Source organism: Hyaena hyaena, unplaced genomic scaffold, assembly GCF_003009895.1.
Source record: "Hyaena hyaena isolate Hyena2069 unplaced genomic scaffold, ASM300989v1 scaffold_386, whole genome shotgun sequence".
Lineage (NCBI taxonomy): Eukaryota > Metazoa > Chordata > Mammalia > Carnivora > Hyaenidae > Hyaena > Hyaena hyaena.
Window position 1 is genome coordinate 1,093,944 of NW_024081020.1, and position 26,443 is coordinate 1,120,386.

The 26,443-nt window shown below is 52.1% G+C and overlaps 1 protein-coding gene across 4 annotated transcripts in view; it reads left to right on the forward strand.

Moving 5' to 3' along the window:
* The window catches only part of TECPR2 (tectonin beta-propeller repeat containing 2), a 103,798-nt gene that overhangs the window by 27,314 nt on the left and 50,041 nt on the right, over nucleotides 1–26,443 (forward strand). For all 4 annotated transcript variants that reach the window (XM_039251223.1, XM_039251222.1, XM_039251221.1 and 1 more), the window contains exons 3-11: nucleotides 2,158–2,286; nucleotides 2,669–2,800; nucleotides 6,288–6,445; nucleotides 14,340–14,652; nucleotides 16,394–16,526; nucleotides 19,522–19,836; nucleotides 20,608–21,581; nucleotides 23,137–23,320; nucleotides 24,696–24,869. In XM_039251223.1, coding sequence (XP_039107154.1) covers nucleotides 2,158–2,286; nucleotides 2,669–2,800; nucleotides 6,288–6,445; nucleotides 14,340–14,652; nucleotides 16,394–16,526; nucleotides 19,522–19,836; nucleotides 20,608–21,581; nucleotides 23,137–23,320; nucleotides 24,696–24,869 — 2,512 coding nt within the window. The remainder of the gene's footprint in view (nucleotides 1–2,157; nucleotides 2,287–2,668; nucleotides 2,801–6,287; nucleotides 6,446–14,339; nucleotides 14,653–16,393; nucleotides 16,527–19,521; nucleotides 19,837–20,607; nucleotides 21,582–23,136; nucleotides 23,321–24,695; nucleotides 24,870–26,443) is intronic.

Sequence of the window (26,443 nt, forward strand, 5' to 3'; positions counted from 1 at the left end):
CAGTCGTAGTCATTACAGATTCGCAGGACAGTATTCTCTTTCACGTCCTGCTGCTGTCAAGGCTGTCCATGGCTCCACCGCATTCCAGCCCTGGCTTCCCTCAGAGCAGCGCCAGTGGATTCTGCTCACGGAATCAGCACTCATGTTTTCCATGCCGCAGACGATAAAGTCCTCTTGTTTTCCTTCTCCACAAGCCAGCCAGGCCTTCTGTCTGTGGGGCCCGTGGAGCCAGGCCCAGGGAGCGCACAGAGCAGCGAGGCAGGGCCGGGCCTCAAGTCACGCTTGGGCGTGAATCCTAACTCTTGACTCCCCCAGCGCTGTGTCCTTAGACAAACCACTTAACCTCGGCCAAACGGCAGGAACCATAGCACCTGCCCTCACAGATGTCCAGGGAGTCCAGGCGGTAATACGTGTGAAGCGCTTACCCAGCCGCGGGGCTCAGGGGATGCCCAGTAAAGCAGAGCTGCCGGGCCCTTTCCTCTTGCCATCATCATGCCAAGCAGGTCTTAACAGAGTCTTCTTTCTCCATCAGGGTTTACTGCCTTCCTGCCCGTTGCACTTGCCACTTCTCTCCACTAGGCACACACCACCTCCGGCCTGAACTATTGCCCAAGGCCCCCGGCTGGTCTTGCCGCCCGGTCACACTTCCTCCTCCTGCTGGGCTGCACCTGGTCCGGGTTATCGGAAGCACTTCTGACCGATACACTGGCAAAGTCAGGAATCTTCCAGGGCTCCTCTTTGCCTTCCAATAGCTTAAGATCCAAAGCCCTTCCCCTACATCACGATCTCATCAGATATATTTAGAGCCCCTGAGAACACCCTGAAAGCTGTAAAGTACCGGATGAAAGTGAGCACAGTCATCACCACCCCCATCGGCTGTAGGCGGCTCTTCATGTGCACGGCTCGTTGCCACAGCTAAGCTTTAAGAGGGAGGGACTGCGACCTACTTTGGTTTATATTACCATAGCAGCTGACACAGTACCCTGAATGTGGAGGGCATACCTCCATATTTGACAGATTGAATACCATGTAAATTACTACATCCAAATGTAAGGATCAAAGTGGTTTATAGGAGATCTTTCTGTACGTCTTAGCAGGGTCAAATGGTTGTGTAATTTTTCTGAATGAATGGTTTACTAGTCAGTGGGCCCGGAAGCCTTGAATATCTGTGTGCACTGCTTGTACATGTGCTTTTTTTGTTGTTTATTTTTGATGGGGGAGGGGTAGAGAGAGACGGAGACACAGAATCCCAACCAGGCTCCAGGCTGTCAGCACAGAGCCTGACACGGGGCTCAAACTCACAAGCGGCAAGAGTATGACCTGAGCCAAAGTCGGATGCTCAACTGACTGAGCTACTCAGGCACCCCTTGTACATGTGCTTTTTAATATACCAATGTGTTAAGTTTGAATTAGTGTTATTTAATTTGATGATCGATTTAAGAGCAAATCCACTTACAAAGCACTTTCAGGTGCATCGTCCCCTGCTTTGCGGCGAGCCTGTGCAGCAGGCAGACCAGCGACCACAGTGGTTCAATGACTTGTCCGTGTTATGAGAGAGGAAGGCCGAGCTTGGAGCTGGGATAGATAGCTCTTCGTCCTCCAGACTCCTGTTCTCAGCAGGAAGTACCTCTCCAAGCCCCTTAATTCTCTCTTGATAAGCGCTCAGAATATTCACCCTCAATTGATCAGCATTTCCTTCATTAAAAATGTAGTTTTTTTAAATTTTGTCATTTCAAAGATTTAAGACCTAGAGGGGCACCTGGATGGCTCAGTTGTTTAAGTGTCCCATTTTGGCTTAGGTCATGATCTCATGGTATGGGAGTTCAAGCTCCACATGGGGCTCACTGCTGTCAGCAAAGAGCCTGCTTGGGATTCTCCTTCTCTCCTCTCTGCCCCTCCCCCACTCATGCTTTTTCTCTCCCCCCCCAAAATAAATAAAATAAACTTAAAAATAATGCAATAAAGATCTAGAACAGAAAAGGAGGGTTTTAACAGGCGTCATTGTTTTTCTGAGTCCTCTACATTTTCAGTCAGGACTTTTTGTATAGGCTGCAGCCTGAAGAAGCTTCTGCCTCCTTCCACTTCCATGGGTGATGTTTACGTTTTGGAAGCTGGCCTGGTTACAGGTCCTTTGGTCTTGAACATTTGCTCTCTTAGGGGAAAACGGAGCCCATCACTGTGGTGAAGCTGCTGGCCTGCTTCGACGACCTCGTGGCCGCGGGCACAGCCTCTGGGAGAGTTGCTGTTTTTCAGCTCGTGTCTTCCTTGCCCGGGAGAAATAAACAAGTAAGTACCAGTCTCTTTAGCATTATCTTAACTTCTTGGCCAGGTCCTCCTGGATCTCAAAATGAGAAATCCTCATCGGCCTAGAACGCAGGCCCAGAAAAGCTTAGCCCTGTGCTCTTTATAATCAGATAGCACTTTTGTTCTTGATAGGGCACCTGGCAGAACGCACACTTGGGTAACTTAAATTTTGCTTACTGTTCTCTGGCTGCCCTGGCAGTGTTAGCGTCAGTACCCAGACGGAACGGCGTGCAGGGCTCTGCCTGGAAAGCAAGTTTGGGAAAACCAGCCTCTCCGTCGGGAGGGGGGACTACATAGTCCCTTGGCCACGAGCCCCATCTCACTTCTCTTCTTTCTCTTGCACATTTTTATCATTTGTTCCCAGCTTCGGAGATTTGATGTCACCGGTATTCACAAAAATAGCATAACAGCTCTGGCTTGGAGCCCCAATGGGATGAAATTGTTCTCTGGAGATGACAAAGGGAAAATTGTCTATTCTTCTCTGGATCTAGACCAGGTAAAATTGTTTCCAGAAGTATTTTTGGCCTTCTTAAATTCGGAGAAATTATATCCATAATTACATTTTGGTCAAACAGTTTGTATCCTTAGTCATTGCCCCTTCATAAGGTCAGTGATTATTTTGTGACGTTTTCCTTCAAGGACATCTCACGTTTTCTAAGCGTCGCCTCCTGTGACTAAAGGGTTGGCTTCTGTCTCCGCTGGCCCCTTCCTTCAGAGTGTTCGTCCACCTGTGTCTAGGCGTGGGGTGGGGCCCGGAGAAAAAGAGGCCCTGTCACTCCCGTCTCCCTGAACGGTGTGTAGGGGCCGCGCGAAGCATCGCATGGTCATAACTGTGGTCATAACTGGTCATAACTGGACCGAGGTCAGTACTTTCGGGCAGAGAGCCCCGCCCCCAACCAAGCCCCGCCCCGCCCCTCGCGTGGGGAGAGCGGCAGAGGAGGAGGAGGGCTCGGCCCTCGCGTCTGCTGCCTTGTTTCATCCTCACGAAAGTGAGGCCCCTGTCAGTAGATGAAGAACCCGTGGCCCCGTCACCAGCCCTGGGTCACAAACGGATTCCACACCGAGTTTCTGCTCCGAGGGCCGAGCCTTTCCCGCTGCATGGCTCTGTGTGCACCCGTGTTTCCCGTTGTCACACGGCAGCCCAGCGAGCCTGAGCATTGCTCGCGGTTGTAGGAATTCAGCAGTTACTAGCCGAGCGTGTGCAAGCAGGGGGAAGGGCAGAGAGAGAAAGAGGGAGGAAGAGAATCCCAAGCAGGCTCTGCACTGACCAATGCAGGACTCAATCCCACGAACCATGAGATCATGACCTGAGCTGAAATCAAGAGTCGAACAGATTGAGCCACTCAGGCGCCTTAAAAATAACTATTTTCAAACCAAGTGAAAAGAATGACATTGCTTTATATATTTTTTTTTTAAGTTTTTTTTTTTTTTTTTTTTTACAAATAGTTTATTGTCAAATTAGTTTCCACATAAGACATTGCTTTATATTTTTGCAAATCTCTTTAATGACCGGCTTGGTGGAGGACGGCTGCGTGCTGCATTTAATGTGACGCAGATGTATTGTGTTGGTTAGAGCGTATAAAGAGAATCTGGCCTCACACAGACTGTAGTTGGAACAGGACAAGTATTGTAATAGCCTTCTTAGAGAACTGTGGACACTCTTTAATCTTATCCCCAAACTGACGGATGATGGTTTCTTTAAAGGTCAGTTGTAACTCGGAAGCTGAAACCACACGGGTCATGTTTTCGGTGCTCTGTCGCAGTAAAATCCACTCGTCTGCCTGGCACTGGAATGCCTCTTTGGTCCACGCATGATTTTGTAATATCCTGCATTGGTCACCTGGAAAATACTGATCTACTGAGTGATGCAGATCTTTTCAAATCTTGACCCATTTGATTATATAATATCAGAGAAGGTATCTTTGTAAACACCACCATCCTGATCAGAAAAGTCTTTAGTTACTGGGAATTGGTCAAGTTCACAAGGGTGGATAAAGTTTTCAGTTCTAATCCTCAGTTGAAAACTTGAAATTTATTGTCAACAACGCACACTATTACTCCTTGTCATTAAAGTGACAAGCCTGGTTTGGTCCATCTTGAAAATGTCTGCCAGATACCCAAGCTTGAGTAATTATATTATGTCAGGTGAAAATGGTGTTCTGTGAAAATAAAAAGCAGCTGGTTGAACTCACAGCCCTCATAGTCGAACAAGTGCTTTTCCCCGAGAGGACCAGAAAACCTCAGGACGCAGCAGCCAGGCCACGTGTGCACTGCCCACTTTGTCCCACAAAAGGCAGAACTGTGCGTACCCATGAGCCAGGATGGGATGCGATTATAATCGTCCTGCCGCAGAGACCATCTTCAGTGAAACGCATGTCTTTGCCACGAGCACGTGGTGGTGGAGGACACAGTGACAATTAGTGGGCTTATTGCCCCAGTCTGCCCCTGTGGCTTTTGTGTCAGAGCAAATTTCAGCTCAGTGAAAAAGGCAGATGCAACCTAGCATGACAATGAAAATAATTTTGACTTTGCAGACCCTTTGAAAAGGGTCCTAGGGACCCTCCGGACCACACTTTGAGAACCGCTGTTCTCCAGGAAAGCGTTAAGGTTGTTAAGAGTCCCTGTGTCCTGCCTCTCTTCTGTTCAGGCCTCCAGGCAGCACTGGTCGTGAGCTGCATTTCAGGAAGCAGAGAGAAAGCCACATGCAGAAAAGTGTCCTTATCATGCAGTGAACCTTTTCCCCAGCTTTATTGAGGTTCTGATAGTAGTTGGGTTGTTTTTTGTTTTTTTTTTTTTTAAGATAAAGTACAAAGATTTACATAAATAGTTATGGGAGTATGCATGTTTTTGCAAAATTAATACAATAAGTTGAATTCCTTTATAAGCTAAGTCAAAAACTGGAAAGCTACAGTTTACATAACGAGAAATGTGGAGGAAAATCTGCTTTAAAAGCCCTCGGTGTTCTGGGGGAATACCGAGAATCTGTCTGTCTTCATTGTGTCCATGGTTGTAGGATTGTGTGTGTTTGCCAGAATCCAAAATCGTGTATCTTAAAAGGGTGAATTTTATTATATGTAAATTTTACCGGTAAATCTGATTGCTGCTTTCCTCTCCTGCCCCCAAAAGTTTGCAACAGGGCATCAGTATTTCTTACACAATAGAAGAAACTGGTTCAGGAGAAAAGTAACTTATAGAAGCAGATTTTTGACACCAAGAATTAGAGTTTGTGTTAGCAGTAAAATGGCTTCTAGAGTTCTACTTTGTTCTTTGATGTATTTACTACCATTTAAATGTCTTTCTCCTGTTTTTTCTGGCTCTGTCAGTTGGCAAGGATATAATGTCCCCAAAATTGCTTTGAGCTCTTTGTGGGGGACAAGTGTCCTGTGACCTTTGATGACAGTTGTCACAAATAACCTTAGCTGTATAGAAAGTCTCGTTGTGTTCTATCAGTGTAAATAATACTCCTCGTGCAGCACGTTTCTGCCTTGGTCTTTATGGGCTCTTCTCTGAACTCTCCTGAGGACATTTTATTTATTTATTTATTATTATTATTTTTTATTTTTATTTATTTCTAGGAGAGAGAGAGAGACAGCGTGAGCAGGGGAGGGTCAGAGAGAGAGGGAGACACAGAATCTGAAACAGGCTCCAGGCTCTGAGCTGGCTATCAGCATAGAGCCCGACGCGGGGCTTGAACCCACGAACCACGAGATCATGACCTAAGCGAAAGTCGGACGCTTAACCGACTAAGCCACCCAGGCACCCCTCCTGAGGACATTTTAAAAGAAGTTGTACAAAATCTCTAAACGTTTCTTGCCAAACTTGATGTAACCTGAGGTTAGCGTTAGCATTGTTTTCTCATTTCTCTTATTTCCAAATAACATCACCGCAGTGGGTTTACACTGAATCTGTTGGGCATGAACAGCATACGTTTTGAGGCGTAAATTGACTCCACATTGAGGTGGGTTTACCTGCACTCTCCCCAGGGCGTCTGTAACTCCCACTTGGTGTTGGAAGAGCCATCTTCAATCGTGCAGCTGGATTACAGCCAGAAAGTGCTGCTCGTGTCTACACTACAGAGAAGCCTGCTTTTTTACACAGAAGAAAAGTCTGTCAAGCAAATTGGAACACAACCAAGGAAAAGGTAAGTGTCACACGTGCCCCAGCGTGGCGGCTACAGAGGGACCTTAAGTTTTCGTAGGGTACCTGTTTGCCGTGGGCAAGCCCACAGCCGCTCTAAGCCTGGGGTCCCTCGACAGGTCCTGGCCTGCCTGGCCGCCTGGCCCAGCATCAGACGGGAGGAGTGCGTCCGTCTCGTTCTGCTGCAGGGCCTGCAGGCATGGCCAGTCTGCCTTGAGTGCAGACTCTGGAGAAGTCTCTGAGGTGGTCAGCTCTGGGTCCGCTCCTGTGCGGCCACCCTCCACCTCAGGAGGGGTGAGGGTCCCCTCTGCACTGTGCGGGCCGTGCGAGGTTGGGGGTGCCTGGTAGACGAGGCGGATGTGAGCCCATCATCATGGACACCGGAGCTGGGTGTGGGGTGCCGTCACACTGCTCCCGGGCCTGGGGGTGATGGCAGACTCCCTGAGGGAGTGCGCGAGGGAGGAGTGGGGAGGCTCTGGAGGGAGGCTTCCAGGCTGAGAGCTTGTCGCGCATTTACCTGCCGCCTGGAAGGGCACTGGGAGACGGGCTAAGCCAAGTCCAGCTGCCCGCCAGCCGTGTGGGAAGGGGCAGCCGAGCGCAAGGGTGACCTCCCTGCGGGAAACATGCTTGTAGAGCTCGGGGCCAGGTTTGTGTGGCGGTGGGGACAGCAAGAAGGGGCTGGATAGGGTGGTGGGGCCACCCCTCCTTCTCAGCAGAGGGACAGAGAGACGAGTGGGGGCGGGAGGAGGGGGTGGGAGCCAGCAGCTGGGAGATCGGGCAGCGGGATTTGGAGACGCTCTCGGTAAAGGGGCACTGGCACTGTTGCCTGCGGAGAATCAGGGGGCCGGCGTGGCAGGTGGGCGGGGGGCTGTGGAGAGCAGGCTGACAGGGAGACGTGGTGGGGTTGGCCGTGCCCACAAGGGAAGGCTCATGGAGGCTGGTGGTGACAGCTGTGCTGGTGACGGATGGCCCAGAGAAGGGAGGTCAGATGGGTGGAGCGTGACAGCCCTTAGCTCATAAAAGATCTGGTCATGCCTCCCTTTGGCTTCTGTTTTCCGTGCTGAATACCCCCTCAATTCCATCAACAGCTTGGCCTTTTTATCACAGTAATCTCCCTGTGACCAGCCCCTGGACACACAGTAGAATTTGGAGCTTGGGCCCCTGGTCCTGCACATCTTCATCTTGCCTTTCCCTCTGCCAGTGCCCCCTCTTCTGCCTCGTAGTTTGTCCTGGCTCCTCATCAGTGTCCTGCTGCATCCTGTCTTTTTGGAAGGATAGTGGAATATAAAGAGAGAGATAAAAACCAGTTATTTTTCACGTGGATAAGCCAGTAGTGTTTCTCTTAAAACCTGGTCTTCTGACCTCTTGTGTGGAAACGTAAGCACTTTCCATGAGCGCCTCCTGGTGCCTATGAGCAGTCAGGTCCTCTGGCCTGCAGACACGAACAAACGTGTTCTTTTTCTCTCGGGAAGTGTATTTCCCTGAGCCTTAGAGAAGTGCTGATAACAGAATAAATGGAAACGTTGTTTACAGGCTTGTCTGGAGCCCAGTGAAGAGGTCTCAGTCAGAGACACACATTAAGTCATTATATACAGGTGACATCGAGACCTCTGACGCTGGGTGAGTTCACGAAGGGACACTGCGTATTCATGTGACATATAGAAGTCCTCACCGAGTCTCTGCTCTGGGCCAGCACCTTCTCAGTCTGAGGAGACAGCTGTGAACAGGGAAAATCTAATTTCTCAGGGCTCCCATTCCTGGAGTGGGAGGCTGACATTAGAGAAAAATGTTCTAGAATGTTCGGTATGATAAATCAGGATCTGGACTAGAAAGGAGGGAGCAGGGGACACGGGCATGTGTTCGGGTATGCAGGTGGGGAGGCTCCTCCGCGGCGGGGACCAGAGCGGATTCCTGAAGGGGGGCAGGAGGGGTCACAAGAGGACCTTGGCAAGAAGCAGGGGCAGTGTGCGCACTGGGTGTGTGAGGGTTTGGGGAACAGCGAGGCCAGGAGTATGTGGAGCAGAAGAGGGGTTGAGGCCTGTGGGCCTCACTCGGCGCCTCCCCTCTCCCAGCACGCCAGCCGTCGTGCGAGGCTTTGACCAGGGCAAGTCACCCTTGCTGCCCTGGAGGGGACAGGAGCGGTGGCTCTGGATAGCCCGGGGCTCCTGCCAGGGTAGGGCGCTGGGAATGCTCCCAGGGCAGGGCTGACGGGGTGGCTGACACGTGCTTCCGGGGAGTGAGAGAAGGAGACTAGTCGGAGGCCGTGGCCTGAGTGGTCGGGTGAGGGGTGGGGGAGAGGCTGGAACAGTGTTGAGGACAAGGTGGCACTGTCTTCTTCCCCATGGAGGGCAGGAGTGTGCGTGGGAGCCCAGAGCGGGTAGATGGCGATTAGAGCTCACCGCAGGCGTGAGCGTCACTGGAGAAGGCTGAGGGTCTCTGTTCTGGGCGTCGGCAGGGACAGGAGCTGAGAAGGGTCAGGAGTGAGAAGTCAGAGGCGACTCAGAGGGAGCGTCACGGGGCCGGCAGCTGTGTCAGAGCTGCCAACGGCCCTGAGAGGTGGCCTGAGACAGACCTTCGCATCTGGCAACCTGGTGGCTACGCACAGGCTTGCTTGGGAGAGAGGCCAGGGGAACGGTGTGCGGAGACAGCTGGTTTTGTCAGAGGGAGCACAGGGGGCCGCCTGGCGGGGAGCAGGTCTGGTGGGAGGTTTGTAAAGATGGGCCATGCGGCTGGCACTGGGTGGCTGGTGCGGGCCAGCACGGAGGACGAGATGGTGGTGCCTGGCGTGGCCTCCCTGGAGCCCCGCTGGTGGGCGAACCCAGAGGGCACGTGGCCCGGACGGGGCCGGGCATTCTTGGAGGGGAGCAGGGCACGGGGCAGGTATAGTCGCAGGCAGGGGTCCTCGGGGGGAAGTCTGTCCTTTTCAGTTGGAGGCGGTGACCCCCCTCAGACTGGACCAGGTGAAATACGTGTTGTGCCCAGAAGGTCTCGGAGGCCCCAGCCGCCCCAGGCGTGCCGTCTTTGCTGTCCTCAGGGTTCATCTCCAGTCTGTGTCGCACCGTTTCGCACAGGACCCTCCTGCTACCTGGTCCGTGTTCCTGCTGTCCGGTCGTCGGGGCGCCTGCACGTCGCAGTCGTGCGGAGTGTGTGCCCCAGCAGAGCCAGCATCGAGTTCTGGAGCAGGGTCACCACCTCACCACCCTCGTGCCTGCGTGACGGCCTGCGGGCAGTCGGCCGCTGAGCCTTGTGTCCCCCATCTTAGGTTTCCATTGTCCCGTGTCGTGCCCTCTGTCCATGCTCAGCATTTCAGGTCTCTGGCACCAGAACTTGTACGTCATGTTAGAAAACACTCAGGGGTGCCTGGGGGGCTCGGTCAGTTGGGAGCCCATGATTTGGGCTCAGGTCATGATCTCACAGTTGGTAGGTTTTAACCCCGCATCGGGCTCCGCGCTGGCAGGATGAAAACTGCTTGGGATTCTCTCTCTCTCTCTCTCTCTCTCTCTCTCTCTCTCTCCTTGCCCCTCCCCTGCTCATGCGCACTCTCTCTCAAAATAAATAAACTTAAAAAAACATAAACACACTTTTCATATTAATGTGGTTCATAAAGAGAATTAAAGTTGGTTTTTAAAGTCATCAATGATTTTTCTGGAAATCACCTCCACCAGAATTAAGGAGGTAGGTTAACTTAGTTATGATTTTAGAATCTGCAGTGTGTAGACCTTAAAGGATGGAGTCTGAGGGTCCCATCCAGAATGACATCAGCAGGTGCTGCAGAGTTGTACCGCGTGGGTAGATGGCAGCCAAGCCAGGGCTTTAGGACAACCCGCCCCTTACCCTGGCTGGTTATCCCCAGCTTCGCGGCCTCCCCCGGCTCACTCGCCGCACGTAGCAGTTCCTTAGAGCTGGCCAGCCGCCTGCCAGGACCCTCTCAGCCTGTTACATCCCCCAGAGACTCCGTCCGCCCCTCAGCCGGGCAGTAGTCCCTGGTCTGGCCCTCTCGTGCCCCAGGCAGGACACGTCCCATCTGGACTTGTCGGGCGGCCCTTGGAGCCTCAGATACAGCGCCTCCCAGAAGCCCTCGTGGCAGTTCCCGCACATGTGCCGTCCACCACAGTGTGTTCGCAGACCGGGCCAGGGTCACCTCCTTCACCTTTCACGTTGCCCCGTAATGCGGGAACTCCCCACGCCTTTGTTAAAATGAACATGTTAGTGACCTAAGGTGAACAAATCAAAACAGGAGTGACGAGGTTTTTCAGAAGACCTGTAAATAGAAGGAAAACATTTAACAAACAGTTGGATCACCAAGTACAAATTGATTTGACAGGAAGGACAGGAAGAAGAGATTATGGGCTGCCCTGCAGAATTCCTTTGGATCTATTTAGAGAATCTTTCCAGAACAGATCCACCAAAGGCAGTAATCAAGCACGATGCTGACTATGGTGTTGTCTGTGAATGATGTACAGCGCAGAGCACTCTTGGCTAATCTAACAAGTCTTCATATCAAAGTGAATTCAATATTCAATGTCCTCCTTGGACCTTTTCCAGAAGGATTGAGTTACTGGAGCCAGAGGAACCTAGGGAGATTAACTAAAGTGCAGAGAAACGTCCAGATAAGTTTATCTGTGTGGCTGTGTGAGATGCGCTCTGGAGATAGCCCCTCTGGAGGGCTACACGGTGGCACCCGACAGGGCGCTGCTGTGTGCAGAGAGGGTGACCAGAGTGTAGGGTACGCGGAGGGAGCACACACTGGGGACACGGATGGACCCACAGGTAGCTCCTAGCTGTGGGTGCCTGTAGCCGTGCGCGTGACCGGTGAACATTTGTGGGGATGTGGCATCACCAGTAGTGCTGGTGACAGAATCGGAGATTGTGTTGTTTAACCCTCATTTAACCTCTGAGATGGGAGGAATTTCCCTTGGTTTGCAGATTAGGAAACTGAGACCCAGGAAGGTTGCATATTACTTAGCAATTCCATGTCAGGGCTAGAAAGTGAGCCCGGCTGTCAATCTAGAGCCAGTGCTCTTTCTACTGTTTAAAATCAGAGAAGTGTAAGAGTGCCTGGTGGCTCAGTATGTTAAGCTTCTGACTCTTGGTTTCAGCTCAGGTCATGGTCTCACAGTTTATGAGTTTGAGCCCCGAGTCAGGCTCCTCACTGACAGCACAGAGACTGCTTGGGATTCTCTCCCTCTGTACGTGCACATGCTCGCTCTCGCTCTCTCTCTCTCTCTCTCTCTCTCTCAGAATAAATAAACATCAAAAAAAATCAAGAGCATTTTGGAGAGAGGATCAGCAGGACTTAGGGCTGGACTGAAACTTTTTTTCTTTTTAATGTTTATTCATTTTTGAGAGAGAGAGAGAGAGAGCGCAAGCAGAAAAGGGGCAGAGAGAGATGGAGACCTAGAATCCAAAGCAGGCTCCAGGCTGCTGTCAGCACAGAGCCCAAAACAGGGCTTGAACCCACAAGCTGTGAGATCATGACCTGAGCTGAAGTCAGACGCTTAACTAATTGAGCCACCCAGGCATCCCTGAAACTTTTTTTTTTTAATTTTTTATTTCTTTTAGAGAGAGAGAGAGTATGAGTGGGAGAGAGGGGCAGAGGGAGGGAGATAGAGAATCCCAAGCACACTCCATGCTCAGCACGGAGCCTGACACAGGGCTTGACCCCACAACTCTGGGATCATGACCTGAGCCAAAATCAAGAGTTGGACAGTCAACTGACTGAGCCACCCCAGCACCCCTCGACTAAAACTCTTAAACCTTGAGGTCTGATAGGAGCCTGAAATTAGGCAAAGACGAAGAGACAGTGAGAACTCAGAGGGGTGCCCAGGTGGCCCAGTTGGGGGAGCATGCAACTCGTGAGTTTGAGCCCCACATTGAATATAGAGTTTATTTAAAAATAGAATCTTAAAGGGGAAAAAAAAAGAACTCTAAGGCTACTAAAGTAAACCTAGGTTGGTATAATCACGTTGAAAACAGTTTGAACTTGTCCTCCAAATCTGAATTTGTTCTCACTTAACAACCCAGGGGTTACGCAACAGAGCAGCAGTTCCGTCTCTGAAAGATCCGTGGCAGACTCTCGTACCTGCGTGCTGGGAGGCCTGCGTGAAAATGCTCGGAGCCCTGCCGTTTAAAATAGAAATGTGGAGGGGCGCCTGGGGGGCTCAGTCGGTTAAGCCTCCAACTTCGGCTCAGGTCATGATCTCACAGTTCGTGGGTTCGAGCCCCACGTCGGGCTCTGTGCTGACAGCTCAGAGCCTGGAGCCTGTTTCGGATTCTGTGTCTCACTCTCTCTCTGACCCTCCCCTGCTCACACTGTCTCCCTCTCTTTCTCTCAGAAATGAGTAAAACATTTAAAAAAAATTTTTTAAATAGAAACGTGGAAATAATGCAAATACACACCAATAAGAAAGTGAATAAGTAACTTGTGGACTCCTGTGTAGCAGTCAAAATGAATGAGTTATAGCTTTTTTATCAGTAAAGATAAACCTTTAAAATATAATCTTAAGGAGCTCCTGGGGGGGGGGGGTTCAGTCAGTTGAGCGTCCAACTTGTGATTTTGGCTCAGATCATGATCCCAGGGTTGTGTGATTGAGCCCCACATGGGGCTCTGTGCTGACAGCATGGAGCCTGCTTGGATTCTCTTTCTCCCTCTCTCCGCCCCTCTTCTACTCATGTGCGGTGTCTCTCTCCCTCCTGCTCTCGCTCTTGCTCTTTCAAAATAAATGAATACACTTTAAAAAAAAGAGCAAGTTGCAAAAGTATACAGATGGCATCATACATTTCTTTATACAGATGAAAGACAATATTAAATTATGTAGTGTTTAGGCATACATAGGTATGTGGTTAAACTGTCAGTAAAAGTAAGAGAATAATAAATACAAAATTCAGTCTACTGGTCATACCTGGGGAACAGAGGGACAGGAGCTTTTTTCGGAGCAGAGGAGAACATCAGCGGTGTCTGATGATTTATTTCTGAAGTTGAGGGATGGATTCCCAGGTGTGCATTTCATTTATTAGACTTTATAACTGTTATGTACCTATAAATATATATATGTAATATAGTGTACATGTGTAATTTATGTGTATAACGTATACAATAAAATATGTATAAAGCATGCATTCTTTTGTGTTAGGTATTTCATAATTTAAAAAATTTTTTTATGTTTATTTTTGAGAGATAGAGTACAAGTGCGGAGGGGGGTCAGAGAGAGAGGGAGACACAGAAACTGAAGCAGCCTCCAGGCTCTGAGCTGTCAGCACAGAGCCTGATGGGGGGCTTGAACCCACCAGCTGTGAAATCATGACCTGAGTCGAAATTGGATGCTTAACCAACTGAGCCATCCGGGCGCCCCCATAATTTTAAAAACAGAAAAAAATACCACGCCTGGGGACCAGAAGGGAAGCAGGTGCTTGTGATGGGTTTAAACTCAGTTGTCGACGTGATGCTCATTCGCTGGGATGCAGGAGTGAGTACAGCGATCAGACGTTAAAAGGAACAGAATTTCCGAGCAGGGGGAGGATAGCCAGACCTGGATTTGTTGGCTTCTGCCTCCATTTCCTCTTCTGTGACACAGGAGCTATACTGTTGGCCACATGGGGCTGTGGCAAGAGGGCGGGACAAAGCCGGGGACCCAGCACCGTAATGGTCGCCATGAATCGGGATACGTGCCTGACGGGTGCACACTACTGAAGGGGTTGCAGGAAGTAGGAGACAGAGACCTCGTCCTCTGTGGGCAGAGACGACAGTAAGGTTCCATTAACAAAAAACATAGAAGAGGTTTTGAGAAAACATTATACTTTTTTGGGCTTAGGCAAAAAATTCTTATTATAGTTGATATCAAGAGTTGACTACCATGACTTTAAATCAGTTGATGTCTGCCTTTTTCTTGTAATTTCAGCACTGGGAAATTCGGAGCTTGTTTTATACCAGGGCTCTGTAAGCAAAGTGACCTGACGCTGTACGCGTCCCGGCCTGGGCTCCGGCTGTGGAAGGCAGACGTCCATGGGACTGTTCAGGCCACGTTTATCTTAAAAGATGTCTTTGCCGGAGGCGTCCAGCCTTTCGAACTGTACCCGCGTTTGGAACCCTCCAACAGGGGAAGTTGCAGTTTACCTGAGAAACACCTGGGGCTCGTTTCCTGTTTCTTTCAAGAAGGCTGGGTACTGAGTTGGAATGAGTATAGCATTTACCTCCTAGACACCATCAACCAGGTAAGTGACGAGATCGTACCACATCTTTGGTGTCCTTAGAATGTTTATCCACAGACTGTCTCTCAGAATGATAGAAGGAACAGTATTGATTCTAATGCTTTTCTTTTTCCATTGAGTCAGTCAAGGAAACCAAGTGGAGGGCTGATTATTTTGTAGATTTGAAGAAATGTTTGGTTTTGGTAGAACCTTCTAGCTGTCTGCCTCTAAGCAGGCATCTCATCTGCCCTGCCTGGAACTTCTTCACTTGGAACTTGAGGACAGGGTGAGTTGGGTTGGGGTCACCAAGCTGCCTTTTAGCCCTGAGTTGGTTTCTCTTCCTAGGGAGCAGTTTGAAAGGCATTTTTGTATTCTTCTTCACACGCAGACAACTTAAGTTTTCTTCTTTCTCTCGGTACTCTTTGTTTGTTTAACGTTTATTTATTTTTGAAAGACAGAGAGAGAGCACAAGGAGAGGGAGGGTCAGAAAGAGAGGGAGACACAGAATCTGAAACAGGCTCCAGGCTTGAGCTGTCAGCACAGAGCCCGATGCGGGACTCGAACCCACGAACTGCAAGATCATGACATGAGCCAGTCAGAGACTTAACCAACTGAGCCACCCAGGCGCCCCATCTCTGGGTGCTCTTTGAACTTGATACACACTTGGTAGTTAGTGGGGTTGGAACGTTTGGTGATCATTCATCAATTCCTTTCTTCTCAGCCCTCACCCCAGTGCTTTCCCAACAGGTGCCGTTAACTTCATCTTAGAGGCAGAGAAACGGAGACCAGGGTGCCCACGTGCTCATCGTGGCTGCCGTCAGAGTCTGTCTGGCCGCGTGTTTGGCAGTTTTCTAACCAAAGGCATATTTCTAGCTGTTCATCACAGTTATTAAAAGTTAACAAAGAATTGAGACGCTTTTTCTCTCTACAGTGAACGCCCTTTTGTTTGTATTGTTGGCTGAAAAGAGAATTTTTTAAAAAATCTTTGCAGAATCGGGATATGCCAGGTGGCCTTAGGGGACACACCCTCCCCCCAGTTGTTCAGAGCTGTGAATCGCGGGGCACGCTGGTGTCCCCCACAGGAGTGCACTCAGGAGGGGACTAGCCCGGGAGCGACCTGCCCTGTGGACGTGTGTACAGAGTGCCGTGGCTGTGATGAGTCCTGGCAGGGCAGTGCCACCGAGGCTGAGCTCGCCAGGGACCATCACCCAAGGAGGTGGTGTCCGAATCTGGGCGGAGGCCACGGCGTCATGGAGGGACAGGGCTGGGGTGTGGGCTGCACTCGGGGCTCCTGCAGCACAGAGCAAGGCAGATGTGTGGGTCTGCCGGCAGGTCCTGCCCAGGAGGGCAAGCTCCATGCCCTCGGGGGCCGGGTGCAGGGGGGGCACGGATCTGAGCTGCTGAGGGTGGGAAGGCGAGCCACCCGCTGGGCCTCGTGAATTTACTGACAAGGTGGCTGACCCCAGGTCATATACCTGTCAGACGTTACCTGCTTGGGCTCTGAATTACTCTTTTTTATTATGAAAAGTTTTTATTTAATCTCTACACCCAGCATGGGGCTTGAACTCACCACCCTAAGACCAAGAGTCGCGCGGTCCCCTGACTGAGCCAGCCGGACATCCCTGCTTTGAATCCCTCTTCAGAAGTTCCAGAAAGTGGCTGCAACACAGTTGTCGTTTGACTTCATTGGACTCCTGCACATGTTTGTGTGTTTTCAACTACTTCTGTTGCCTGGTTGTGTGATTTTCTTTTCTCTTTTGGGCAGGCTACAATTGCTGGTTTGGAAGGATCCGGTGATATCGTGTCTGTTTCCTGCACAGAAAATGAAATATTTTTCTTAAAGGGGGATAGGAACATCATAAGAATTTCAAGCAGACCTGAAGGACTAGCATCAATAGGTTTGTAATTGTCATGAAATGTACTGTGTGTATGTAATTGTAGTTTATAATTTGCAAACCCTACCATTACTTCGCTAGTGAAATGACCAGAGCTTCGTCTAAAGAAGGAAGTATGTGGAGGGTTTCCTGTGATTCTTGAAATACAGTTTACGAGACTTTTCTTGAAGCTTACCTATTTCAGGGCTCACGTCACACAGCGTCCATTTGGGAGAGTGGCTCCATGGGTCTGGGGGGGGCCCTGGGTGAGGAGGGGGAACACAGTACCCACGTGACTGCTGTCTGGAGCTTGGTGACAGCGAGTGGGATTAGTACTCCAAAAGAGAGAGATTTGCCAAGATTTTAGAACACTTAAATCTGTTATCTGGGACGTATCTTTTACCCTTAACACAGTTCTTCCTTATCACATTGATTGTTCTCTCTGCTTTTGACCTTTTTCTGTGATTCGTACAAGCCCAGGTTCTAATGAGTGAAGGATTGTAGCACGTGTTCTCGTGCACACATATGCCCTTTGGGGCTCACCAGTGAGCCTGCTCCTGACGGTGACGACAGCCCTTCCCCTCTGCTCACTCCACCCCTCTCTCCCCCGTTCCCCCCCATCCCCCGTGTCCCTCGCCTTGTTCTCACCGTGTTCCAGAGACTGCTAAGCACATAGCACTCCTGACCTTATAAGGTCTGGAGAACAACCCTAGATGGAAGGTACCAGTTCCATAGATGAGGAGACTGGGGCTTAGGAGGATCAGTTCCCTCTCCCCAGCCAGGCTCCCTTCCTGCCTGGGGCTGGAGCGGCCTCGAACCTTCCTTGCTAACCGCACTCCTGTGGCCACTGTAGATGAGGTGGCCTGCAGGGCACCCCGTCCTGCGGCTGCCAGCCCTCTCAGGGCCCCTCCCACACCTCCCACGCTCCCAGACACTAGCAGGCCCGAAGTGAGGTGTGGGGTGCTCCCGCGCAGAGCCCCCTTCTGGCGGGATGGCGCCCCCTGCACTCTCCCCATTCCTCATTTAAGACCCAGGTCAGGGATGCCTGCATTTTGATACTTTCCCTGAGAGCTTCCATTAAGTCAGGCCTCTCTTCACTTGAGTGCCCAGGGAGGGGCCTCCCCTCCGGCCCTTGTAACCATGGAGCCATTTACTTACTGTGTTCCTTACCCCACAAGATAGGAAACTTTTGCTTGCAAGGACCTTGTGACTCAGCATTGTGGCCCTACACAGCACGCACATGGCACATAGAAAACCCTGAGCATTTGCTAATTCATGGTGTCCCCGTTTCACAGATTAGAAAACCAAGGACTAGGAGGGCAAGTGACAAGCCCCAAACCAACCAGACATATCTTCCGGTTTCTGCTTCTGCCAGCATTTCTCCTCCTCCACCCTTGCCGCGTTGGTCAGAAACGTGGACCCTTTGCTGTAGCCATGGCCTTGCGGTGTCTTGGCCCCAGGGGCACCTTTGCCGTGACCTCTCTCGCCAGCACCAGCTCGCATGTGAGGCCCTGCAAGAGAGGGAGCGGGGGTCCTGGACCAGAGCGGGTGGGCCGGTTGCCAACACCAGGCCTTCCAGAGCGGAGCAGGGTGGGGAAGAGGAGCGCCAGGCGTCAGGCCCCGTGCCGGTGGGCCTCGTGAAGCCCTACTCCAGCCTTTCCTACTTTTCTCATGGTTAGAGCACAAACTGTAGCAAGTAGGAGAGTGTACCAGTCTCGTTGGCCAGGTATTGAGCACTCGGAAAGATGAGTGTCACAAGGGCCGTCTTGGCCCCAAATTAACCATCTCTTAAGAGATGGCTGGTGGGGTTGGGCAGCGTGTGAATTAGCTCTTCAGTCAGAGGGTGAGTCGGGGTAGATATCCCAAATTCTAATCTTTGTGGAAAGTGAATAAGCTCTGACTCTTGAGTGTCTGAGCCGGCGTCCTCATGGTGTGTTCGGGGGCAGTGCGGCCCCTGGGGACAAGTTAGGTCTAGACCACTGCCTTCCGGCAGGACGCTCCCACAGAGATGAATGTGGCCTGCATCTGCACCATCCGGTAGATGGCCACCATCCACGTGTGGCTGCCGAGCACTTGAAACGTGGTAGGTGCCACAGAATTTTCAATTCTGTTTGACTCTGAAGGGAAGTAGCTGCGTGTGGCAGTGGCTGCTGTGTCGGACAGCAGAGCTCTGGGCCAAGGCCTTTGTGAGCCTGTGACAAGTCGATTCCCTGCCCGGGTTCACTCAGAGCAGAACCCAGCCTGTCAGTCCCCAGTGCACACACCACGGTGACGGTCTGCCCCGACGCCCCTCACGAGAGGGCGAGGAGTCCCAGCGGCAGTGTCGGGTACATCGTGGGGACTCGGCCACAGGCGACTGAACGGATAAAGTGGCCCCTCGTCCTTTGTTGACGGTGCTGTGGCTGGACCCATTGTGTCCATTCTCTGTGGTGTCGTGTTGACAAGGACGCGTCACAAAGGCGAGATGACGCGGAGCCGTGGGCACAGAGCCCACTGCCTTGACCCTCTGCTCTCGGACCCTCCCGCTGCTCTCCGCTCGCACTGGACGCAGACTTGGTTAACGCACTTCTCTGGCCTGACTTTGTGCTAGCGGGAAATTACCGTCTTTCCTTGAATTTCAAGAAATAGAATTACAGGTCCATATGTTTTTCAAGTGCCTTTTGAGTAGTGTTACATTAAGGCATAGTCTAAGTATGGGGTATCGCTAAGCCCTTTTTTTAGAGACAGGCCATTTCTCCTCTTCATGAATTATTTGTGAGCTGATGTGAGAAATGCTGTATACTTCGTGGTGTTGCCCAACTATTGAGTTACTTACAGAAGGCAGCTGTAGTGAATCATTTTCCTGAGTGGTACGTGCACTTCCTGGAGCCCAGAATCGTTTGTTGGAATCTTTTGTGCGATTATTTTAGTTTTGTTAGCATGTCTGAGTCCGGCAGGCTGGTTTTCAGGGTTAGCAGGCCTGAAGGGAGCGTGTGGACTCGCTAGTAACCAGTAGTAAAAGCCAACTCTCCTTTCCCAGCACGAGACAGCCTGGAGGCATCCAGGTGCACAGAGCAGCACTCTGGGCAGCGTGCCGAGAAGCCGTCGGGTGCCACGGTTTCTGAGATGAGGCTCAGGGGCTCTTCTGTGGCCAGCTCCGTGGCCAGCGAGCCACGGAGCAGGAGCAGCTCGCTCAACTCCACCGACAGTGGCTCCGGGCTGCAGGCAGCGCCAGAGCCAGGGAAGGGCGGGCAGCCCGCCTCTCAGCGATTCAGCACCATCAGCTCGGAGGACTTTGAGCAGGAGCTCGTGGTGAAGCCGCTGAAAGTGAGAAAGAAGAGGAAGAAGAAGTCAGGTACGGCCCGTGGCACTGCACACACGACTCCTGCTCACGCAGGGGTGCTGCCCTCACGGAGCGAGCACCCACCCACTGTCGGGGGGGAAGGCAGAGAAGGTCTGTGGACAGCACGGGTGCCCCCTCCACAGAGGGGCTCTGCTGTGAGGTATTTCGTAAGTTACAAAGGGGCGCCCCGCACACGTCAGGTGCTTGCTGAGGTTCAAGTCCAGTAACGTGCACCCTGTGGTGTGCTGCCCACCCTGCCTGTAGGTCTGCAAGGCCACTTGCCAGTATTTAAGTGCAAATGTGGACCCGTCCACGTGTACCACACCTTAGGCCAGACAGTCTGTGAGCCCAGGTAGGAAGTCATGGAGACAGAGGGACCGCTTTACGCTTGGCGTCGGCTGTGTCCCAGACGTGGGATCTCACCAGCAGTCATCTAACTCTGCTCCTCGGTCCTGCTCGGCCTCCTTAGATACAGACCCTGCAGCACCGAAGGACAGTCTCAGTCTCCTAAGCGTCTCAGTCATGTTAAACGGGTAGCCTGCAGTTAGTCTGTTCCTTTGCTTTTCCCCCATTAGCATTTCTTGAGCGAGGCCTCAGAGCCCATCAGCATGTCTGATGGTTGCGTCCGTTTAAAACACACCTGCGTTGGGATAAGTCACACTTCACCACTTACATATCCTTCCTTTAAGATGCATTTTTTCCTTGAGCCAAAATTTTGTGTTTTAGTATCTCACTGTTTATGCAGAGTCATACCTCATCTCAGATATTCTTATTTTCACGCAGAAGGTGGAAGCCGGGTCTCCTGCCACAGCTCCCTCGAGTCAACCCCCTGCTGCGAGTTTCCGGGTGACAGTCCCCGGTCCTTGAGCACAGACCTGCTGTCCATGACCTCGAGTTTGGGCAGCATCGTGGACCGCTCCAGCACAGAGTCTGCTGACCAGGAGAGGAACCTCAGCGGAGAGGTGAATGGTGTGCTGCAGGAAAACAGTGACCCCGAGGCGTTCAGTGTCCTGGAGGTGCCCGAACCTGCCCCTGACACACTGAATGAAGGGAGTGCCGGTGGCGCTGAAATCCCACGGCAGGACCACATAGGCGGGATGGAGCCTCGCGGGGGAGTGTGGACTTCGCTCTCGGAGCTGCGGGAGGCCGTGGAAGGTAGTGGTGTCACCGAACTGAGAGAGCAGCCTTGCTCCATGGACGATGGGCTGGATGGCAGACAGTCCCCCGGGCGAGAACAGGCCCGGAGAGCAGCAGGGGACATGGAGCCTGATGACCCCCAAAGCACTTGTTCTGAAGCCCCCTTCCTGGACTCACCTCCGGTGCCTTCAGGCCCCAACTGGGCCCCCCAGGCCGAGCAGTGGCTGCCAGGGACCCGAGCAGACGAAGGCGGCGCCGAGGATCATGGCTTCCTGACGCATGTGGAGGCCCCGGGCCACCTCGGCTCATGTCTCCAGCGCACGGTCACTGACAGTGACACGGGCCTAAAGGAAATAGCTGCCTCGGAATATGACGTGGGGCGTGCGGGAGGGTGGCTAAGACCCCTGGCCTCTGCCTCGGCGACTTGCACCCAGGAGCCTCGGCCTGAGCAGTCTTCCCGGGACCAGGGGCTGACGTCCAGTGACGAGGAGGACATCTATGCCCAGGGGCTGCCTTCCTCTTCTTCGGAGACGAGCGTCACAGAGCTTGGGGGCAGTCGCTCCCTACAGGACCTGAGCCAGCCCGGCGCGGAGGACCCCGGGCTTCTGAAGTCGGATCAGGTATGTGGATTCGTGGAGTCCAGTTTCCTGTTGGGTCCACACCGGCGATGCCCGCAGTGAAGGACGATGGCCCTCGGTCGTCCTACGTGAGAAGACTTTAAGTGCTCTTCTTAGCAAGTAATTCTCATTCAGTGTATTTGGTTTCAAAACTAATCACATATTGTGACTTTTCCTACCAAGGAGTAGTAACATGCGGATTACGAGTGTGAACTTAGGTGTGCTTCCCCCAAATGTACCATCAGAATGTCTCGATGCTGATATGACTGTTGTCTGGGCAGCTCTCGACGCCTGCCGGACACCGTTAAACACTTAATAAGTTCACCTCATTTACTTCTCTAAAAACAAAACAAACCGTGAAGTCGGTGCTCAGGTGGTCCCCGTTTTACAGTGGAGGGAACCGGGACTTGGTTAAACGGCTGCACAGGTCCCGTAGCAAGTGGAGCGCAGGGCTGGCCCCGGTCCCGTCTCTCAGCCTCTGTGCCGCCCGCCTTCAGGGCGAAATGTACTGCTTACTTGTTTTGAGACCAACACCGAAAGGTTAGGCCTTCGTCCCAGTCCCAGCTGCACCCACCCTCTCTTGAGAGCCCTGGGCTGCAGGCCCCGTGTGCTGTTGGGTGCCATGGCGCATGGGCAGCCAGTCGGGAGATCAGAATCTCGAGGAGGAGGAGGAGGAGGCAGACGTACATGCCGATCGTCTCAGCTGAGCCAGAGTGAGCAGGGTGTGGGGCCCTGGGAGGCTGCGAGGCACCAGCCAGGCCGGTGACGTCCTGGGAGGGCGGGCTGTTGAGATTCTAGGCCAGAACTCCCTCCCCTAGTGAGAGGGAACCCGGCACTCGGAGGACTTCTCCCCTTTGATGGTGCCCCCCCATTCCAGTAGCTGGAAAAGCCCAGAAATTTTGGGGTTGCAAAAGACTTGTCACGGGGAGCAGGGCCAGGTTGGGAAGGGTCGGACACCATTCTCTGTGAAGCAGTTGACCTCTGCATTCAAGTGATGGTGGATACATGATTTCTTCTGCAGTTTTTAGAAAACAAACCACAGAGACTTCCTTTAGCTTTGATCTTTAAGGACCCCCACAGCCAAACATTAGCCTATAAAATTCCGCCGGGTGGAGCGTCTTGGCCAGGCTTCCATCAGCTCCGTCCTGTGCCCCGCGTTGGGTGATGGGGACCGTGTCTAGAACCCTTGGTGAGGAAGCAGCGCTAGAGTGGGGCTATGCTTAGCGCATCTGCGAGGATCAGAGGCTCAGAACAACGATTTGCACACACGTCGTGTAAGTGCGGTGCATCTGTGCGCAAAGCTGAGTCATTTCAGCGTAAGCACGGCATTAGGAAGTGTTACCAGATAACACGGCGTCGGCTGGGGCGGGGGCCGTCGGGGGCGGCAGCTCCCTTTTCAGAGCACTTCTCCTCGAGCCCGGGTCCGGGCAGCGGGCCCTGCATGTCTTCTCAGGGAGCCTCTGCTCTGTGGCTTGAAGGACACGCTGGACGCTTGTCCTGCTACGACAGTGCCGGGCTGTCCTCTGCTGCGGCACCCAGCAGGCTCTGTCCCTGTCAGTTTGCAGAGAGCTGGATGGGGTACTCGGGCCCCGGCTGCGGCATACTCAGCCTGGCGGTGTCGGACAAGTACCTCTGGTGCCTGGACTACAAAGGTGGCCTGTTCTGCAGCGCGCTGCCCGGCGCCGGCCTTCGCTGGCAGAAGTTTGAAGACTCCGTCCAGCAGGTGGCGGTCTCACCCTCAGGTTGGCCTCCCCGGCTCCCAGCTCCCAGCCCACCAGCCCACCCTGCAGCCGCGCCACCCCTTACCAGGACCGGCCCGTTTCTGCTCCTGCACGGGAGGGGGGTGGGGGTTCTCCCACCGGAATTGATCTCAGTTAACAAATAGTGTAAATGGATGTCTAGTTTGGATTTTTGGGTTTTTTGTTAATTGCAATGGTGACACGTAAAACTTTTTTTTTTTTAATGTTTTATTTATTTCTAGGAGAGAGAGAGAGAGAGAGACAGCGTGAGCAGGGGAGGGTCAGAGAGAGAGGGAGTCACAGACTGAAACAGGCTCCAGGCTCTGAGCTGGCAGTCAGCACAGAGCCCGAAGCGGGGCTCGAACCCACGAACCGCGAGATCATGACCTAAGCGAAAGTCGGACGCTTAACCGACTAAGCCACCCAGGCGCCCCTCGTAAAACTGTTTTTATAAGCTATACAAAGAGCTTGAAGTTTGAGGGTTTTTTTTTTAAGAGATTAACATACTCCTTATAAAAAGGAAATGTGTTTCAAAAATGAAGGCCTTCAGGCTGATTGAAAAATAAAATGTGTTTGTTTCTTATTGTTGCTTTAAAGGAACTGAACGAATGAAGGTGGGCCCGTGGATGTGTTGGATGTGTTCAGATTATTTGGTTTCCTTCCTAGAAATTATTTTTTAATGAGCCATGTGTCTGCTTTGGCCAAATAATCTACTCCCTGAGTATAAAAGAAAACTGTATTCATTCTCACAGGCTGTGCTCAGGCTAACCATTTTTTGTGAACCAGAGCAGATGTTTCCTGAATGAGGTTCCACCACACTTTCAGCCTGTACCTCCCCTAGCTGTCTAGAACCATTTGCTCATCTGTTTTGGCATAATGTTGGCCACCTCACCTGTTAGGGTGGGTAGCTAGAATACAAGCATTTCTGTGTATTTGCCTCATAGTAACTGGCTTATTGTTGAGACATTGGAGTAGAAGTCAGACATTAGAGGGACGCCTTGGCAGCTTGGTCTGTTAAGCATCTGACTCTTGATTTCCAAGAGTCCTGACTTCAACTCTGGTCCTTTTTTTTTAATGTTTGTTTATTTAGAGAGAGAGTGCATTCATGAGCAGGGGAGGGACAGAGAGGGAGAGAATCCCAAGTAGGCTCTGCATTCAGTGCAGAGCCCAAAGTAGGACTTGAACCCACACACCATGAGATCATGACCTGTCAGATCAGGTCTTGATCTCAAGGTTCGTGAGTTCGAGCCCTTTCCTCAGTTGGGGTCGAAGCAGAAGGAAGAGAAGGGATTTTAGAAATCTCTCTCCCCAGAATGGAGTTTTTTTCCCCTAAGTTGCAAGATTTATTGGATAGTGAATAGCATTTATATTTCTGTAGGAGCCCTTCTCTGGAAGATTGAACAGAAGTCCAACCGAGCTTTTGCTTGTGGAAAAGTGACCATCAAGGGAAAGCGGCACTGGTATGAGGCGCTGCCGCAGGCAGTTTTCGTGGCCCTGAGTGATGACACGGCCTGGATCATCAGGACAAATGGAGACGTATACCTGCAGACAGGTGACCGAAGGCTGTGGCCCAGCGCCTGGTGGTTTGGGGACCATTGCTTCCTGCTGTCCTTCACTTTATTAGGGACATGCTTCTAACAGTCGCAATGACTAAGGAGCCACAAATCAATTTAAATTAAAACATTTCTGGAAAGACAGTATTTGCCATTGGAATATATTAGCAATTTCCCGCTATTGACTCACATTCAACTCAGGACAAATTTAAGGCAAGACTTAATAGGATTATTTAGTGAGATAGAGAAACAGATTCTTCTCCTCCTGGCCAGCCATTGCTTGTCACACGTGCCGCAGTATCAGGTCTTAACAGGAAGCAATAACAGGGAAATGACATTAGAGTCCTTTGTTCCTTCAGGTGATGGCTGGGTTTTTTTCAGCCAGGTCAGAGCCCTGCTTCTCTATACTTTACAGATGGATCAGGAAGAAACAACGAGAAATTATTTGATCAAAGTAGCAGTTCAACTTGTGCTGATAAATTGCCCTGAGGGGAACTGTGAGCTGCTGCAGGAGACCCGGGGTGGGGACTTGCTTATTAAGCACCATGTGTAATGAGAGTGAACATTGCTGTCCCGTCAGCACAATGGAGTGTCCCCAAGGGCGTGTGGTGTGCCGGCATCCGGAAGGGATATGGGGCACCGAGTTCCTTTTTAATTATCAAGAGGCCATGCTGGATTTACGTAGAAACCTATCTTCTAACCATTTAATATTGTTGATACGGAGACAACGTTTTAATCTCTGTTGGGAGCTGTCAGCCAGGGATGGCCCTGAGATTGCAAACCTTTGCTCCCCTGCCCTCAGTGTGGGAGGGCCAGCATCTCCTTGAAGCTGCTGCTGGAGGCCTGGGGGTCAGCCTCGCCAGCTTCTGGGCCATGTGCCCGGCCCTCTCTCCCCCTTCTCGTTCCTGTGTCTCCCTTCAAGTGCAGATAGCTCTGGAAAGGCAGAGGCATATCCAGTCTCCAAGGACATTTGAGTTTCATTCCTGCTGGGGAACGGAGTGCTTCTGGCCTGGGGTTGAGGAGGGGGTGACCCAACAGCCAGTGGTACCAGACCTACTGCGTGAGTCTCAGGCGCTGGCCTGAGGGTCTATGGGATAGGAAGCCCTGCAGGTGACCCCGCCCCCCCGGGTTGAGGACGGGCTGTGCAGCCAGGGACGCGGCGCGCAGGGTGTGCAGCCAGGGACACGGCGCGCAGGGTGTGTAGCCAGGGACGCGGTGCGCAGGGTGCTTCTGTGAGCAGGCGGGGCTCACACTCGAGCAGTGAGGACTCCCTGCAGGCCGACACCGGGGAGGATGGGGACCCTGAGCTTAGTCACCAGCTTCTCTGCCAGCTCCCGAGGAGAGCCTTCCAGCTCATCAGATAGGCTGCACAGAGGTGGGGGCAAGAGCCCTGGCCGGGGAGTAGGGACCCTGAGCTCTGCCCTGGCCTTCCATCTGGGGACCCCGGCCCCCCTCAACTAGGTGAGGCGAGGGGGAGGTCCGCCGCCTGGTCAGAGCTGCCCCGCGGAGGGTCAGACGATGGCCGGAGGCCTCGGAGCTCTGCTGTCCCCAGCAGCCACCGTGGCAGCTCACT